The sequence below is a fragment of the Colobus angolensis genome, unplaced genomic scaffold (assembly GCF_000951035.1).
Source record: "Colobus angolensis palliatus isolate OR3802 unplaced genomic scaffold, Cang.pa_1.0 Scaffold60, whole genome shotgun sequence".
Classification (NCBI taxonomy): domain Eukaryota; kingdom Metazoa; phylum Chordata; class Mammalia; order Primates; family Cercopithecidae; genus Colobus; species Colobus angolensis.
Genome location: NW_012119599.1, coordinates 2693276 through 2710674, shown reverse-complemented (window position 1 = coordinate 2710674; position 17399 = coordinate 2693276). Strand labels below are relative to the sequence as shown.

At 52.6% G+C, this 17399-nt stretch overlaps 3 protein-coding genes across 8 annotated transcripts in view; all 3 read left to right on the top strand.

Annotated features, from left to right (window-relative positions):
• APOC4 (apolipoprotein C-IV) overlaps positions 1-673 on the top strand; it is a 3463-nt gene extending 2790 nt beyond the window's left edge. The window contains exons 3-4 of one of the 2 annotated variants that reach the window (XR_001004162.1): positions 285-516; positions 583-673. Coding sequence is in view for 1 of the 2 variants with exons in the window: in XM_011963027.1 (XP_011818417.1) it covers positions 285-450 (166 nt within the window). In the remaining variant the exon portion in view is untranslated. Of the gene's footprint in view, positions 1-284 lie in introns of both variants that reach the window. The other variant, XM_011963027.1, reaches the window with a different exon arrangement.
• APOC2 (apolipoprotein C-II) lies at positions 577-4831 on the top strand. 3 transcript variants are annotated; one of them, XM_011963029.1, is made up of 4 exons: positions 577-1220; positions 3661-3728; positions 3896-4055; positions 4423-4831. In XM_011963029.1, the coding sequence occupies exons 1-4, from the start codon at positions 1180-1182 to the stop codon at positions 4511-4513; spliced, it is 360 nt and encodes a 119-aa protein (XP_011818419.1). In that variant the 5' UTR covers positions 577-1179; the 3' UTR covers positions 4514-4831. The 3 variants fall into 3 exon arrangements, with proteins under 3 accessions (XP_011818419.1, XP_011818420.1, XP_011818418.1); XM_011963030.1 differs by having other exon boundaries at positions 1128-1220; positions 3896-4013; XM_011963028.1 differs by having other exon boundaries at positions 1128-1220; positions 3860-4055.
• Positions 4832-7825: 2994 nt separating this feature from the next.
• Positions 7826-17399, top strand: part of CLPTM1 (cleft lip and palate associated transmembrane protein 1) — a 39408-nt gene continuing 29834 nt past the window's right edge. Inside the window, exons 1-2 of one of the 3 annotated variants that reach the window (XM_011963025.1) lie at positions 7826-8641; positions 15474-15586. In XM_011963025.1, the coding sequence (XP_011818415.1) occupies positions 8612-8641; positions 15474-15586 (143 nt within the window). In that variant the 5' untranslated portion in view covers positions 7826-8611. Of the gene's footprint in view, positions 8642-8775; positions 9019-15473; positions 15587-17399 lie in introns of those variants that run through there. The other 2 variants (XM_011963026.1, XM_011963024.1) reach the window with 2 other exon arrangements.

Here is a 17399-nt window from a genome sequence, read left to right as displayed (position 1 = left end):
ATCTCTGGGTCTGAGGGAGGAAGGCTGGGGCCTGGACTCCTGGGTCTGAGGGAGGAGGGATGGGGGCCTGGACTCCTGGGTCTGAGGGAGGAGGGGCTGGGGCCGGAACCCCTGGGTTTCAGGGAGGCGGAAAGGGCAGGAGTGGGGCTGTGACCCCTAGGTCTGGGAGGAGCAGAGCGTTAGAGCTGAGAGCAGGAACTGGGTCAGAGAAAGGAGCAGATAAATGGGGCAGAGAACAGCCGGGGAGAGCTGGGGCCTCCACTGTGATGTCCTCTCTCCCGCAGGAGCCCCAGCACCTTCCGGGGCTTCATGCAGACGTACTATGACGACCACCTCAGGGACCTGGGTCCGCGCACCAAGGCCTGGCTCCTCAAATCCAAAGACAGCCTCTTGAACAAGACCCACAGCCTGTGCCCCAGGATTGTCTGTGGGGACAAGGACCAGGGTTAAAATATTCATAAAAGCCAGGTGTGGTTGTGGCGGGTGCCTGTAGTCCCAGCGACTCAGGAGGCTGAGGTGGAAGGATGGCTTGAGCCCAGGAGTCCGAGACCAGCCTGGGCAACACAGCGAGACCCCTTGGAGGGGAAACAAAAAGAAACAAAAAAAGTTCATACTTCTCCAATAAATAAAGTCTCACCTGTGTCCCTGTCTGGATCCTTCCCCAGTGTGGCCAGAAGAAAACCCACCCCACCCCCTCCCAGGAATTAATGAGTAGAAGAGGTGACACCTGATGGGGAAGGGAGAGTTGGGGGATAGGGAAGGGTATCAAGGGATAACACCCTATTGTGGGTTTGCGGAGAATGGGGGACTTTGAGGCGCACCAGTTTCAGGAGGGTGAGGGCAGGAGTGCAGGTGGAGTCAGCAGGTCCCCATGATGGCCCTCATTGAGAACTTTGCCCTTGTCTCCCACAATCTCTGACTCCATTCCCAGTGGGTACCCAGCACCTCCAACCCCTCCACAGCCCCCAAGCCACCTCTGTCAGAGGCAAATTCTCAGAGTGAGGGTTCCCTGTCACTTGAGTGAAGGTTCCCTGTGGCGTGACCTTGGGGGATGTCATTGACCTTTCTGTCCCCATCCACCCCCTCGGTGGTTCTGTTGGCCAGGACTTTGGCCTAGACAAAGGATGGGGGTGGTGGCTGTGGAGCGGAAGTGGGTCTCAAACGCTATAAAGCCTCTCTATGCCTGTCTGGAGCTGGAGAGGACAGCCTGCCAGAGTCTGGTAAGAGAGGGACCCAGGGTGCGGGAGCAGGGGGCGTCAGCAGGGAGAGGGCAAAGATCGATAAAGTAGGAATTGTAAGAGGCACAATGTTAGAAGCCTGTGTTGGAACCGTGACTTTGTGTGTGTGTGTGTGTGTGTGTGAGTGTGATGAAGTCTTGCTATATTGCCCAGGCTAGACTCAAACTCCTAGGCTCAAGCAATCCTCCTGCCTCAGCCTCCGCAGTAATTGGGACTATAGGTGCACCACCACACTCCGTAAATCACAGAATTTAGAAATGTAGACTATTTGAGCCTCTGCTTAGAGTTGGGGTGGCTGAGGAGGGGAGGATCCCTTGAGCCCAGGAGTTTGAGGCTGCAATGAGCTATGATCTTGCCACTGTGTTCCAGCCTGGGTGACAGAGAAACCCCATTTCTAAAAAAGAAAAAGAAAAAGGGGTAGGCACATTGTCTCACACCTGTAATCCCAGCACTTTGGGAGGCCGAGGCGGGTGGATCACCTGAGGTCAGGAGTTCAAGACCAGCCTTACCAGCATGGTGAAACCCCATCTCTACTAAAAACACAAAGATTAGCCGGGTGTGGTGGCGCATGCCTGTAATCCCAGCTACTCCGGAGGCTGAGGCGGGAGATTGCTTGAACCTGGGAGGCGGAGGTTGCAGTGAGCCCAGATCATGCCACTGCACTCCAGCCTGGGTGACAGAGCAAGACTCAGTCTTGGGGGAGAAAAAAGAATGAAAGAATTTGAAAATCTAAAAAAGAATTGTAGGCTGGGCACAGCAGCTTACACCTGTAATCCATACGCTTTGGGAGGCGGAGGTGGATGGATCACTTGATATCAGGAGTTGGAGAGCAGCCTGGCCAACATGGTGAAACCCCGTCTCTACTAAAAATACAAAAATTAGACAGGCGTGGTGGTGCATGCTTGTATTCCCAGTTACTCAGGAGGCTGAGGCAGGAGAATCACTTGAACCCGGAAGACAGAGGTTGCAGTGAGCCAAAATTGTGCCATCAAACTCCAGCCTGTGCAACAGAGCAATACCCTGTCTCAAAAAACAACAACAACAACAACAACAAACAAAAAAATAATTGTAGACCATTTGCTTGAGCCGTTCTTTCTCCAGGGATCAGATCTCAACCTCTTTCTGATGTAGCTTCCTCATCTCCTACGTGTGGATGATGATACTGTGCCCTGTACATGTTCTTCGTAACCAAAAGTGCCTCCCTCATAGGGTGGGTGAGAATTCAATGAGCAGATGCAGGGACATGAGGTCTGACTTAGGGCCTTTGATCTAGTGTGGGTCCTTAATGGTGTCTGCAGAGCACCTCCCTGCACTGACTCAGGCTTAGCAAAGGGCAGGGGCTTTGCTGTGTTCTTGCTGGGCCCAGAACTGGCCGAGATGGGAGGATCGCTTGAGCCCAGGAGTTCCAGACCAGCCTAGGCAACAAAGCAAGTCCCCCATCTCTACAAAAGAATAAAAATTAGCAGCCAGGCATGGTGGCTCACACCTGTAATCCCAGCACTTGGGGAGGCCAAGGCAGGCAAATCACTTGAGGTTAGGAGTTCAAGACCCGCCTGGACAACATAGTGAAACCCCATCTCTCCTAAAAATACAAAACTTAGGTGGGGCGCCATGGCTCACGCCTGTAATCCCAGCACTTTCGGAGGCCGAGGCAGGTGGATCATGAGGTCAGGAGTTCGAGACCAGCCTGGCCAGCATGGTGGAACCCCATCTCTACTAAAAATACAAAAAATTAGCCAGGCATGGTGGCAGGCACCTGTAATCCCAGCTCCTTGGGAGGCTGAGGCAGGAGAATTGCTTGAACCCCAGAGGCAGAGGTTGCAGTGAGCTGAGAACACACCACTGCACTCCAGCCTGGGTGACGCCGGGCATGGTGGCGGGTACCTGTAGTCCCAGCTACTCGGGAGGCTGAGGCAGGAGAATTGCTTGAACCCCAGAGGCAGAGGTTGCAGTGAGCTGAGAACACACCACTGCACTCCAGCCTGGGTGACAGAACAAGACTCCATCTCAAAAAAACAAAAACAAAAACACAAACAAAAAGCAGCCGGGCATGGTGGCGGATGCCTGTAATCCCAGCTACTGGGGAGGCTGTGGCAGGAGAATTTCTTGAACCTGGGAGGTGTGGGTTGTGGTGAGCCAAGATCGCGCCACTATACTCCAACCTGGGTGACAAAGTGAGATTCCGTTTCAAAAAAGGGGAAAAAAAAAAAAAGAATTAAAATGTCAAAATCAGGAGTAGAATCACAGGATGTTGGAAAGTGAGGCCCAAGAAAGGGGCTGTGTCCAAGTCCATGCATGGGAAACTTGACTCGGACACCAACTACATACAGAGCAGGATCTCAGTCCCCCCTTCAGAGTGGGGCGTGACCACAGAACAGCCGCCTCCAGTCGGCCTGCCATATGACCCCGCTCAATGTTCCAGGTCTCCCGACACCATGGGCACACGATTCCTCCTGGCTCTGTGTCTCGTCCTCCTGGTATTGGGATTCGGTGAGTGTGAGCTTCCAGGGAGGGAGGCCGTGGGGAGGGGAATGAGCTCCAAGCATCTTCCTAGCCCAGGCCCTTCTTACCCCTGCCTCTGCCCTCTCCTCTCATTCCTGCCTCTTTTCCCCCTGCTGCAGCCCCATGGGCTCCCCTGACACACTCTCCCCCTGCAGAGGTCCAGGGGGCTCAACTGCCCCAGCAAGATGAGCCGCCCAGCCCGGCCTTGCTCACCCAGGTGCAGGAATCTCTCTCCAGTTACTGGGAGTCAGCAAAGGCAGCCGCCCAGAAGCTGTATCAGAAGACATACCTGCCTGCTGTAGACGAGAAACTCAGGTAGCACCTGCCCCTGGAGAAACGGGGTCTGGCCCATACTACCGACTGCATCCAGGACCCAGAAGTTCAGGCCCCAACCCCTCCTCCCTCAGACCTAGGGGTCCAGACCTCAGCCCCTCCTCCCTCAGACCCAGGAGTTCGGGCCTCCAGCCCCTCCACCCTCAGACCCAGGCCCCCAGCCCCTCTTTCTCCCTCAGACCCAGGAGTCCAGGCTCCCAGTCCCTCCTCCCTCAGACCCAGGAGTCCAGGCTCCCAGGCCCTCCTCCCTCAGACCCAGGAGTCCAGGCTCCCAGTCCCTCCTCCCTCAGACTCAGGAGTCCAGGCCCCCAGCCCCTCTTCCCTCTAACCCTCTGTGCTTTCTCCCCAGGGACTTGTACAGCAAAAGCACAGCAGCCATGAGCACTTACACAGGCATTTTTACTGACCAAGTTCTTTCTGTGCTGAAGGGAGAGGAATAACAGCCAGACCCTCCATCTGTGGACAAGGGGAGAGTCCCCCGCTCCCCTGATCCCCCAGGTTCGGACTGAGCTCCCCCTTCCCAGTAGCTCTTGCATCCTGCTCCCAACTCTAGCCTGAATTCTTTTCAATACAAAAATACAATTCAAGTTGCTTCTCATGGATGGCACTGCTTTTCTGAGGACTCAGGGGCCAAGATGGAGGGGCTGACTCAGTCCAGCCAACATTTAATCAGCACCTACTGTTGTGTATGGAGCCCTAACCCATGGGTCTGTTGGAATAAAACAGTGAATAGTAACAATAAATAATCGAAACAGCAATTAGAACTACTCTTTATTGAAGTCCAGCTTTCTCTCTCTCTCTCTCTTTTTTTTTTTTGAGGCTGGGTTTCACTCTGTCACCCAGGCTGGACTGCAGTGGTGCAATCTCGCCTCACTGCACCCTCCACCTCCAAGGCTGCAGCGATTCTCTGTGCCTCAGCCTCTGGAGTAGCTGGGATTACAGGCATGCGCCACTGTGCATGGTTAATGTTTGTATTTTTAGTAGACACAGGGTTTCGCCATGGTGGCTAGGCTGGTCTCAAACTTCTGACCTCAAGTGATCCACCCGCCTCGGCCTCCCAAAGTACTGGGGTGACAGGCATGAGCCACCGCGCCAGGCCAAAATCCGGCTTTCTCATTTGTAAAATGACAAATCATAGACACAGCTAAGTCCACAGTGGCCTCTGACAGTCTCCAGTTGTTAACGGTGGATGGTGTCCAGGTTCTTGGCGTCTTGAACAAAGAACTGAACAAAACAGACAAAGCAAGGAAGAAATGAAAGGATTTATTGAAAATGAACGTACACTCCACAGTGTGGGAGCCGGCCCAAGCATATGGGTTCAAAAGTCCTGTTACAGAATTTTTGGGAGTTTAAACTCCCCCTAGAGGATTCCCCTTCCACCGGTTACTCCCGGTACACCCTATGTAAATGAAGAGGAAGAAGAAAAGTTACAAAGTCATTTACCGCCTACGGGAGAGGATGTTTCCTGTTATAGCTGAAGTGAATTGGCCTTATGTTCCCTACCTCCAGATGCTACTTTCCTACCTCACAGTTGCTGGACTGACACATTTTTTATTTTATTTATTTCGTTTTGAGATAAGGTCTTGCTCTGTCACCCAGGCTGAAGTGCAGGGGTGAGATCTTGGCTTCCTGTAGGCTTGACCTCTTGGGCTCAAGAGATCCTCCCATCCCAGCCTCCCAAGTAATTGGGACAAGAGATGCCCATTGCCACACCTGGCTAATTTTTTGTATTTTTAGTAGGGAGGGGGTTTTGCCATGTTGCCTAGGTTAGTCTCCGATTCCCAGGCTCAAGCGATCTGCCCACCTTGCCCTCCCAAAGTGCTGGGATTACTGGTGTGAACCACTGCACCAGGCCTGGGCTGACACTTTAAATGTGCCACTGCAATCAGGTATGAAGGTCCCGTGGCAGAGGGGAGAATGGTGCCCAAGTCAGTGCTGCATTGGCCGGGACCCAAGATGACAGACCTCTAAGGCTGGCGTGGTGGCTCATGCCTGTAATCCCAGAGCTTTGCTTGGCCAAGGTGGGCAGATCATCTGAGGTCAGGAGTTCAAGAGCAGCCTGGCCAACATGGTGAAAAGACAAAAATAAAACACAAAAATTTCTCTAATAAAAAAACAAAAATTAGCCAGGGTAGCCCACGCCTGTAATCCCAGTTACCTGGAGGCTGAGGCAGGAGAACTGCTTGTACCCAGGAGGCGGAGATCGGGCCACTGCACTCCAGCCTGGGCAGCAGAGCGAGACTCTGTCTCAAAAAAAAAAAAGAAAAAAAAGAAAAAAGAAAAACTTATTTAAAAAAAAATGCAAGTAAAAAGCACAGAAGGCAGAAGGTGCAAATAAGCAGAGGCTCCATGGTCAGAAGGAGGCCACTGCTGGGACCATGAATGAAGGGGGCTGGGGGCTGAGATTCCTGTATCCTGAGGGTGTCCAGGGTGGTCCTGCTCCCCAAGTCCCATGGGTGGGGCTATTGGTCACTGGAGATCCACGGCTTGTGTTTCTCCTAATCTGCTTGGCATTAACCTCCAGCCAGGCTTTCAACACCCTTGGGGCAGTTTTCCCAGGTCCTGGGGCTGGGCAGCTGAGTCCAGTAAAAAACAGGGGCCCTGGAGAGGGACTGTGGGCAATGCCCCCGAGTCCCCGGGGCCTGGGAAGAATGGAGGCTGCCAAGCGCAGGAGGTGGTGGGGAGGGGGAGACCCTGGAGTAACAATCCCTGCTCTGTCCACTTGGTTCCCACGGACTCGAGCCAAACCAAAGCACTGCCCGGACCAGTTCGGCTTCCAACCAATACTGGTGCTGGCGTCAGACTCCTCCTTCCTTTCTCAGAACCCCATTCCCCTCAGGGCCCCCAGAGTCCAGGCCCCTAGATTCTTCTTCCCCTAGGACTCAGGAGTCTGGGACCCCCCAATCCCTTCTCCTCAGGACCTAGAAGATTGGATCCCCAGTCCCCTTCTCCCTTAGAACCTGAAATCACAGCCCTTGATCAGTATTTTGCGCCCCCTAGTGGAGAGAACAGTGGGTCTATCCTGTGACTTACAGTAGGAATGGCAGAATTTTTTACTTACTATGATTCTTAATTTTTTTACAGACAGGGTCTCACTCTGTCGCCCAGGATAGAGTGCAGTAGTGTGATCACAGCTAATTGCAACCTCGAACGAACTCCTGGGCTCCGGCATCCCTCCCACCTCAGCCTCGGAGTAGCTGGACCACAGATGGATGCCACCACACCGCCTAATTTTTTAAATTTTTAGTAGAGCTAGGATCTCGCTATGCAGCCAAGGCTGGTCTTAAACTCCTAGGCTCAAGCGATCCTTCTGCCTCAGCCTCCCAGAGTGCTAGGATTACAGGCATGAGCCACCAAGCCTGGACGGAATGGCAAAATTTATTTGGTCACTCAACAGAGCATAGGAAGGCTCTGCAGGGAACCTGGCTCCACAGGAGCCCTGTCCAAGATCACACTTTTCATGAGAAGCTGAGACCTAATCATGCTCCAGCACATTGGCCCTTGCAGTGTATGAGACTTGGAGGGCACATTGGGGCAGTTTGTATTTACAGCCTAGAGCACAGTTGGGGTTGCAGTGAGGCTGGTGAAAGTTTCAAAGACCCTTACTTGGCTGGGCCCAGTGGCTCATGCCTGTCATCCCAGCACTTTGGGAGGCCGAGGAGGGCAGATCTTGAGGTCAGGAGATCGAGACCATCCCGGCTAACACGGTGACACTCCGTCTCTACTTACAAAAAAAAAAAAAAATCAAAAAAATTAGCCAGGCGTGGTGGCGAGCTCCTGTAATCCCAGCTACTCGGGAGGCTGAGGCAGGAGAATCACTTGAACCCGGGAGGCCGAGGTTGCAGTGAGCCGAGATCGCGCCATTGCACTCCAGCCTGGTGGACAGAGTGAGACTTCATCTAAAAAAAAAAAAAGAGAGAGAGAGAGAGATGTCACTTGTCCAGGATCTCTTATCCGGTCAGTAGCACCACAAGGATTTGAACTCTGGCCAGACGTCTACCCAATTTCACGTGTGAAGAGTTAACAGCCTCCCAGAGTCTTGTCCTCTCTGGGCCTCCGTAACACCCTCTCCAAGCCAGGGGTCTTCCAGCACATGGCCGGGTTTAGAGCTGTACGAAGACACACAGCTAATGAAAAACTGTGGAATTCTCAGAGCCTGTGAAGCCTAGTCCAGGGATGCGAGGTTTGGACCACTAAGGAAACGCGCATGCGTGCCAGGCAGGGCTGACCGAAGGCTTCGGGGTGTATCACAGGGTCTCATCGGAGATGTGTTGGCCGTTAAGACCTCTGGAATTGGAACTCTAAATACACAGAAAGGCTATGAGCTCAGGAGACTTGGACGAAAGAGTTGTGTTAGGAAGAGGGGTCAGAAGACAAGGGTGCTGGGCAAAACGCTTGCTCTTCGACTCCGAATACGGTGGCTAGAAAGGTTTCTCTGACGAAAGAGGGGCGTGGTTCGAAGCCGTACTGTGGCCGGTAAAGCTCAAGAAACATGGAACGAAAAGGACGAAAAGAATCGGCAGGGAGAAGCGGACAGGATGGCCCGAAAGGCTCATATAACCGAAAACGTGCGTTAATGTGAAGGGGCGGAAGAAACAGAACTTATGGGAGGTGCATGCTGGCCGAGAAAGTACTGGAGTTCGGAACATACAGTGTTTCCATCAGGTGGAAACAGCCTGCGGGAAAGAGAAATACGGTGGCCAGGTTGGTCCTTTCATAGCCGAAAGTGGCCTTTCTGAGAGGCGTGGCTGCGGCACTCTTGCCGGATACGGTGGCCCGGCGGGGCTAGAAAGCATGAAATCTCGCGCGATTACGCTGCGTCGTCGGGGACGGGGCGGGGCTGGCGGCGGGGGCGGGGACCCGGAGCGGGAAGATGGCGGCGGCGCAGGAGGCGGACGGGGCCCGCAGCGCCGTGGTGGCGGCCGGGGGAGGCGGCTCCGGTCAGGTACGGAGGCCGAGAGGGGACTGAGGGGGTTCTTCCCCAGTTGGGGGGCCTCCCGCGGGGCGTGTCCTGCTCCTTGTCGTGGAATCCTGTGCACTGGGGGCCCCTTGCCCAGAGGGACCTTGAATACCCGGCCCAGGGAGGGCCGGACCGCCCGGGAGGCCGGACGGTGCCGGGAACGGGGCCCTGTTGCGTGTCAGGTCCCCTGCGCGTTCGCGCCAGGCTGCCACCAGCCTTATCGCTCGAGCCGGGGAGACAGTGGCTCGGGGGGGCGCAGGCTTGTGCCTTGGCGCGCTGGGTTCTCGACTCCGCGATGCCAGGCTCTGAGGCCGTTCCTAGAGTGATCTGGCGTTCAGGTTTCGTTGTAGTGCTGGAAGTGTGCGCAGTGATTAATTGAGAGTTTTCTAGCTCTGGGGAAGTCAGGATTAGCAGGGCATGGCCGACAGACCCATTTTACAGACGGGAATCCAAGGAACAGTGAGACTAAGGCGCTTCCAGAAGGTCATCCCGGTTAGGTTTGTAACTGTATGTAGAAGTTACAAGACATTGCTGACACAGGGACTGGTATGGATGTGCTTTTAACATGAACTAGTCCTGTGGGTTAATTAGTCCATGTACGGATGACTTCTGACCCACTGCTGCCTTAACACACTGCAGAGCATACCATTTCAGGCAGCTACCGTTTAGGCATTTGGGGAATAGATGGAGACATCAAGGTGCTGTCGACCCACCCACTGGGATGTCACTGACATGTAGGAGGCAGCTCAGGGGAAAGGAGTGCGGGTTGAGAGGGGAGAATGAAGCTGACTCTGTATGACCTTGGGCAAGTTCCTTTCCCTCTTCAGGCTTTTATTTCTCCCCTGTTAACTGCAGAGGTTGGACAGGAGGGCCAGCCATATCCCTGCTGTCATGGGACGGGGAGAGGAGACTGACATGTAAACAAACAGTTATAATCCGGAATGATTAGGTTGCTGACAGAAGTCTGTGTCCAGGGACTGGGGGAGCCCAGAGAAGGAGCAAGTGGTATCACCTGGGGAGGACACCTGGATGAAGTTAGTGTGATAGAGCCCACTATATCTGCTCTGAATCTGTTCAGCATTCTCAGCCAGGGCCTGGCCTCAGGGACAGCTCAGGAAATGTGTGTTGAGTTAGTGCTGGAATGAAGGGTCAGTTCCTGTCTTCAAGAGTTTTCCAGTCTTGCTGAAAGGAGGTCGTTTCCCCTCTGGGTTTCTGTTGATTATTGGGCTGGTGGTGGATTGAGAGACCAGGGCCCAGGTTGTTCTGATTGCCCTGAGCTTCCAGATGGCACTCTGATCTTCTCTTGTACCAACTCTGCTTAAAAACAAGACTTACCCCTTTGCCTTTAGGACAAAGTACAAATTCTTTTATAAATCACAGCCTTGCATGATCCGACTCTTTTCTTCAGACTAGACTAGGATTTCTTGAGCTCGGCACTGTCAACATGTTGAATTGGATAATGCTTTGTTTGGGGGACTGCCCTGCGCATTTTAGGATGTTTAGCAGCATCCCTGGCCTCGACACACTAGATGTCAGTAGCTCAGTAGCATCCACGCCCCTCCCCAGTTGTGATAACCATAAATGTCTCCAGACATTGCTAAATGTTCCAGGAGCAGGGGGGCAAAGTCATCCCTGCATGAGAACCGCTGCGCTAAAGGGGATCCACTGCTCTGAAACCTATTTCATTTCTAAACCTCTTTTATTGCCTCTCAGTCTCTTTCCTCGCAGTCTATGCACAGATCTCTCCCCTCTGTAGCTAGTTGATGTGTGTTAGTCCTACAGATTTCAGATGTTCCCTCCTGCAGAAAGCCCTCTTTGACTGTCTGGGATCCCCTGTCCCAGGCCTGCACCCGCTGGGTTTCACTGGCTGGGGACTGGTCTCCTCCACTGGACTGGGAGCCCCAGGAGGGCAGAGCCGGGACTGCCTTGATCACCACTATTTCCTTAGCACCACTCAGCTCAGGGTTGGGCTCAGAGGAGGTGCTCAGTGTTTGTAGAATGAGTGGATCTTGAAACAGAGGCTGGGCTGAGGTGGAATTCCCTGATGCGCAGTGGTGGATCCAGGTAATCAGTAAAAACATGCCGTAAAATGTAGCTTCCTCCCGTTCTTGCCTAGCCCTGGTGGTCTCAGCTGCTTCTTGGGCCCCTTAGCAGATGTTGCTGGGCATTGTGTGTGCGCGTCGATAAGCGGATCCAAGAGCAGGAACTAACTGTGTCTTAGTCACTGGTGTGTCCGCAGCCACTGCCACCCTCCTCCCATGCCCAGGGCCTAGTGCACAGCAGGCAGCCCCTCAGCCCAGCCTCCTGCTTTAGCCAGCCTGCTTCTATAGCCAGGAACTCAGCTTTGCCATTCATTCCTTCAGCGAATACAAATTGAGGCTACTACATGCTAGGCCTTGTGCTGATGCTGGGGATACAGCTGTGAACAAAATAGGTGCTGCCCTCTTGAAGGCCCTTACCCTTGTGTTCTAGTTGGAGCTGAATTTATAGGGGAAGCACAGACAGGGACACACAGTGAACAAGATAAATAAGAAAAACAGCAGTTCAGATGACTCTGCGTGCCACGGACAGAAATAAAGCTGGGATGGCAATAGGAAGTGAGGGGTGGGTAGAAGAGTTGCAATTAAATAGGGTAGTCTAGGAAGGCCTCTCTGAGGAGGTGATGCTTGAACAAAGACCTGAAGGAAGTGAGAGAGGGAGTCCCAGAGATACGAGGGAAAAGCCTTTCAGGCAAAGGAACAGCCAGTGCGAAGGCCCTGAGGTGGGAGGTGCCTAGTGTGATGAAGGAATGTCAAGGAGGTTGGAGCGGGTGAGGGGAGAGGAGTGGGTGGGGACAGATGCAGATTATGCCAAGCTTCGGAGGCCTTCGGGAGGACTTGACCTTTACTCAGAGAAATAGGAGCTGAAAACTCTGTCACCACAATCTCAGCTCACTGCAACCTCTGTCTCCTGGGTTCAGGCAATTCTCCTACCTCAGCCTCCCAAGTAGCTGGGATTATAAGCATCTGCCACCACACCCAGCTAATTTTTGTATTTTTAGTAGAGACAGGGTTTCACCAGGTTGGCCAGGCTGGTCTTAAACTCCTGACCTCAGGCAATCTGCCTGCCTCGGCCTCCCAAAGTGCTGGGATTTCAGGCGTGAGCCACCACGCCCAGCCTTGTAGTATAATTTAGATGGTATAACGTTAGTTAACCTGTTGTCAGGATAGAGTTCATTGACTCCTGGTCCATTTTTGCAGTTGTGTGGTGCAGCCATCACCACAGTCTGGTCTGAGAAAGCTTCTGTCCCCTCAAAAAGTTCCCTTTTGCAGTCTCTGCTGCTCCCAGCCCTAAGGCAGCCACAGAGGTGTTATCTCTGTAATTTTCTACAAATTTCTTAAATAAGGACCTAAACAACATCCAGTCTTTTGTGTCCAGCTTCTTTCATTGGGCATAATGGGTTTGAGGTTCATGTTACACAGATCTGCAGTTGTTCCTTTTTATTTTATTTTTTACAACCTAGGATCAGGGAAATTTGGCCTTTGGGGAAATCCTAAAGTACATGCTCTCACTTGTTCCTTTTCACTACTGAGTAGCAGTCCACAGACGTGACATGGTTTATTCTTTCACTCCTCAAAGGATATTTGGGTTGTTTATAGTTTTTGGCTGTTGCCGATAATGCTGCTATGAACATTCATGTACAAGCTTTTCTGTGGCGGTATTTCTTTTCTTTTTTTTCTGAGTAAAGAGAGACAAGGTCTCCCGGTGTTGCCCAGGCTGGTCTCGAACTCCTGGGCTCAAGGGATCCTCCTGCCTTGGCCTCCCAAAGTGCTAGGATTATAGGCATGAGCCACTACACTCGGCCATTGTTTGTTTTTGAGGCAGAGTGATGCTCTGTTGCCTAGACTGTAGTGCAGTGGTGCGATCCTGGCTCACTAGCCTCATCCTCCAAGGCTCAACTGATCTTCCCCCCTCAGCCTCCTGAGTAGCTGGGACCACAGGCATGCACCACCACACCTGGCTAATATTTGTATTTTTTATAGAGATGAGGTCTTGCTGTGTTGCCCAGGTTGGTCTTGAACTCCAGGGCTCAAGCAGTCTTCCTGCCTTGGCCTTCCGAAGTGCTGGGATTATAGGCGCGAGCCACTGTGCCCCGGCCTGGCTGCACGTTTTCTGCCTCCTGGGTAGCCATTCAGGATGGGTTTGCTGGATTGTGTAGTAGGTGCACATATGACTCGTTAAATAACTGCCATATTTTCCAAAGTGGCTGCACTTTTCCTTTTCCCGTAGCCGTGTATGAGGGTTCCTATTTTTCCACATCCCAGCACTTGTGATTGTCTGTCTTTCTGCTGATAGCCATCCTAATAGGTGTGAAGTGACGTCTCATTGTGGTTTTAACTTGCTGTTCAGTGGGAGGGTTCCCAGCCAGATTGCCCATCACTAACAGGTAAGAGAAGAGACCTGGGAGTCAGCCAGACGTAGCTTCAAATCCTGGCCTGGCATCAAGTGTCCATTCCTGACCCCAAATCAGCTCAGACCCGTTGAAACCCATACGTGGGCCCCTAAATTTCCCAGGAGCTGGGCTGGCCGTGAGGAGGGGCCTTGTGCCTGTCTGATTTAGCTTCCCCAGCCGACCCTTGCTCCATAGATCTCATCAGAATGTGGCTTCCCCTGTCTCAGCCCAAGGGTCTCACCCAATGACCCAGACGCCAAAGGGAGCGCCTCAGGGAGGCCTCTCTGACCACCCACTCCAAAGTGGATCCCTGTCCCCAACTCAGTTGCTGTCACTTCCCCCTGCATGTTTTCCATGTACCATTTTTAATTATCCTGTTTACTGTTCTAGTGTGTTTCCCTCTAGATCCTCAGCTCTGGGCAAGCAGGGCCCACATTTCTGTCTAAAATGTACCAGTATTTTCACAATCTGATCCACAGGTCAGAGAGGTGAAGTGATGTTCCCAAGGTGTCACAGCAAGAACGGTGGGACCAGGACGATAACTGAGGCCCGTTTGACCCTGGAGCCCCTACAGTGCTGTCCTGTACTTTGGGAGATTACAGGACAGAGCTTTTGCTGGTGAAGGGGACAGGAGTTGACAAGTGACACATTTAACAAATGTGGCCCCTCTGACCATGCTCCTGGGGCATTTGCTATCTGGTGGGTGAGGTGAACAGAGAAAACATTGCAGAGGAGTAGACTGGGGGCTGTGGAGGGGAAGGCCAGACACTGGAGCCTCAGAGGGAAGTGGGTTTGGGTGACCTGAGTGTCCAGGGTGAGCCGTTCAGGCAGCAGTGGCTACACCAGTGTGTATCACATCCCTGTTCTGTGCCGCAGCTGTTCCCAAGCTAACTGTGACCATGACAGCCCTGGTCCTGCCTCTTGAAGGCTGACGGCTGAGGGGACCACTGGGAGGAGGGGTGAATGAGAACAGGACTAGGGAGCTAGCAGGGTGCACGAAAGGTGAGTAGAACATCCCCTTCCAAACCTGGCATTCTGAGAGTCTCTGATTGTGACCTTCTGTGTCTGAGTGAAGAGACCTCCTCTGGGAAGCCGTGCCTGGCTCCCTCGCCCGCCCCCCTTCCCTTCTGTCATTCTGCTTCTGCGGTTGTCCTTCCTGAGTGACCAGACAAGTGGCTTCACCTCTCTGAGCCTCCTTTTGCTCAGCAGCCAGATGGAGCTGGTCAGTTTTGGCCTCAGGGTTAGTGTGCTGTGTGCTGTCACAGACACGTCCTGTGGCTGTGGCTTACGGTTGCGGCTGATAGTCTGGTTGTGTTTTTCTGTGTCTGTCTCACCTGCTGGACCAGGGGCCCTTGGAGGGCAGGGCTGGGCACAGAGGGGGTCTCAGGAATGGTTTGCCCAGGTAAGGCCCTTTCAGCTAAGCCCCAGCCTTGAAGAATCTGGCACCGGCCATGAGACTCCTTCTGTTGTCCCCAGTAGCCACCTCCTTGCATCCTGGCTCCAGCCCCAGGGAGCAGTGGACAATCATCAGAATCAGACTGTGTCTCTAATCTTCTATTTCTACACCTGCTGCTTCTCTCACTTCCTCCTTTGCGCCACCAGCTTGCTGTGTTTTAAGTTACAGCTCCAATGCCCTCTCCTCCAGGAAATTACCCCGACTTCTAGGCTGGACCAGGTGCCTCTCGGGGCTCCTGCGTTCCAGCCCTGTTCTGGACAGTCACTGTCTAGAGATGAGTCTGTCTCCCCACCGGGCTGTTGAACCCCAGGAGGACAGCAAAGGACTCTCTAGGTCACCACTGGGTCCCCAGCGCAGAGGAGGTGCTCTGGGAGTGTTTTCCTCCTAAAACAAGAGGGCCCCACCTTCCCAGGTGCTGTCACTGATTCATTCTCCAGTTATTGATAAGCAGCCACTCTTTGCCCAGCCTGTGTCTGACCTTCATGTGTGATGGTGTCTAAGATAGCCCCCGTGTCCATTCTCCCTCCTTACCCTGGCCTCTGTCCCCCACAGGTGACCAGCAATGGCAGCATCGGGAGGGACCCGCCAGCAGAGACCCAGCCTCAGAACCCACCGGCCCAGCCGGCACCCAATGCCTGGCAGGTCATCAAAGGTGTGCTGTTCAGGTGAGCAGATGGGACTTGGGTTTGTTCACAGAAAACAAAAGTAAGGAAGAAAGGAAAAATCAGCTGATCAGCTGAGGATAGTGATCATTACTGTATTGGTAGAGATACTTTTTTTTTTTTTGTATAATGGAATATTTTCTAAACCTTTGTTTTACTCTGGTAAAACATATTGAAGTAGGGAGTCTCCCTGAACCTGTTCTGGTTTGGTGGGGGCTACCTGATTTGTAAAAAAATAAAAACACAAAAAATACTGAAGTGGTTTGCTAGGGCCCTTGTAACAAGTAATACAGACTGAGTAGTTGAAACAACTGAAATATGGAAATTGACTGTCTTACAGTTCTGAAGGCTGGAAGTCCAGGATCCAGCTGTGGGCAGGGGCAGTTTCTTCTGTGGCTTCTCTCCTTGGCTTGTAGAAGGCCATCTTCTCCCTGTGTCTTCATGTGGTCTTTCCTCTGTGTGTGTCTTGTGTTCTGAGCTCCTCTTATGGGGACACTAGTCATGCTGGCTTAGTGTGCACCATAATGACCTCACTGAACCTTACTTTTTTAAAGACCCTATCTGGGCCTGGCACAATGACTCACCCCCATAATTCCAGCACTTTGGGAGGCCAGGATGGGAGGATCACTTGAGCCCAGGAGTTTGAGACTAGCCTGGGCAACATAGTGAGACCCTGTCTGTACTAAAAATAAAAAGATCTGGCCGGGCACGGTGGCTCACGCCTATAATCCCAGCATTTTGGGAGGCCGAGGCGGGCAGATCATGAGGTGAAGAGATCAAGACCATCCTGGCCAACATGGTAACACCCGTCTCTACTAAAAATACAAAAATTAGCTGGACGTGGTGGCACGTGCCTGTAGTCCTAGCTACTCGAGAGGCTAAGGCAGGAGAATCATTTGAACCCGGGAGGCAGAGGTTGCGTGCGCCACCGCACTCCAGCTTGGGTACAGAGCGAGACTCCATCTCAAAAAAAAAAAAAAAGGCCAGGTATGGTGACACGTACCTGTAGTCTCAGCTACTCGAGAGGCTAAGGTAGGAGGATCACTTGAGCCTTGGAAGATTTTTTATTTTTATTTTTGTAATGGAGTCTTGCTCTGTTGCCCAGGCTGGAGTGCAGTGACGCGATCTCAGTTCACTGCAACCTCCGCCTCCTGGGTTCAAGTGATTCTCCTGCCTCAGCCTCCCAAGCAGCTGAGATTACAGGCATGTGCCACCATGCCCAGCTAATTTTGTATTTTTAGTAGAGATGGGATTTCTCCATGTTGGTCAGGCTGGTCTCAAACTCCTGACCTCATGATCTACCCGCCTTGGCCTCCCAAAGTGCTGGGATTACAGGCGTGAGCCACTGCGCCCGGCCTGACCCTTGGAAGTTGAAGCTGTAGTGAGCCGAGATCACACCACTGTACTCCAGTCAGGGCAACAGAGTGAGACCTTACCACAAAAAAAAAAGTTGGGGGACCCCGTCTCTAAATCCAGTCACGGTGGTGCTGAAGGTTAAGACTTCAACATACGAATTTCAGGAGATGTGGTTCAGCCCACATCTGCACATAACATCAAATTTACAATTTTAACCTATGTTTTCCTTTTAACCTTTTATTTTTTTTTGAGACAGTCTCACTCTGTCACCTAGGCTGGAGTCCAATAGTGTAATCTCGGCTCACTGCAGTCTCCGCCTCCCAGGTTCAAGTGTTTCTCCTGCCTCAGCCTCCCGAGTGGCTGTGACTACAGCAGCCCGCCACCATGCCTGGCTAATTTTTTTTTTTTTTTTCATAGAGATGGGGTTTCACTATGTTAGCCAGGATGGTCTCGATCTCCT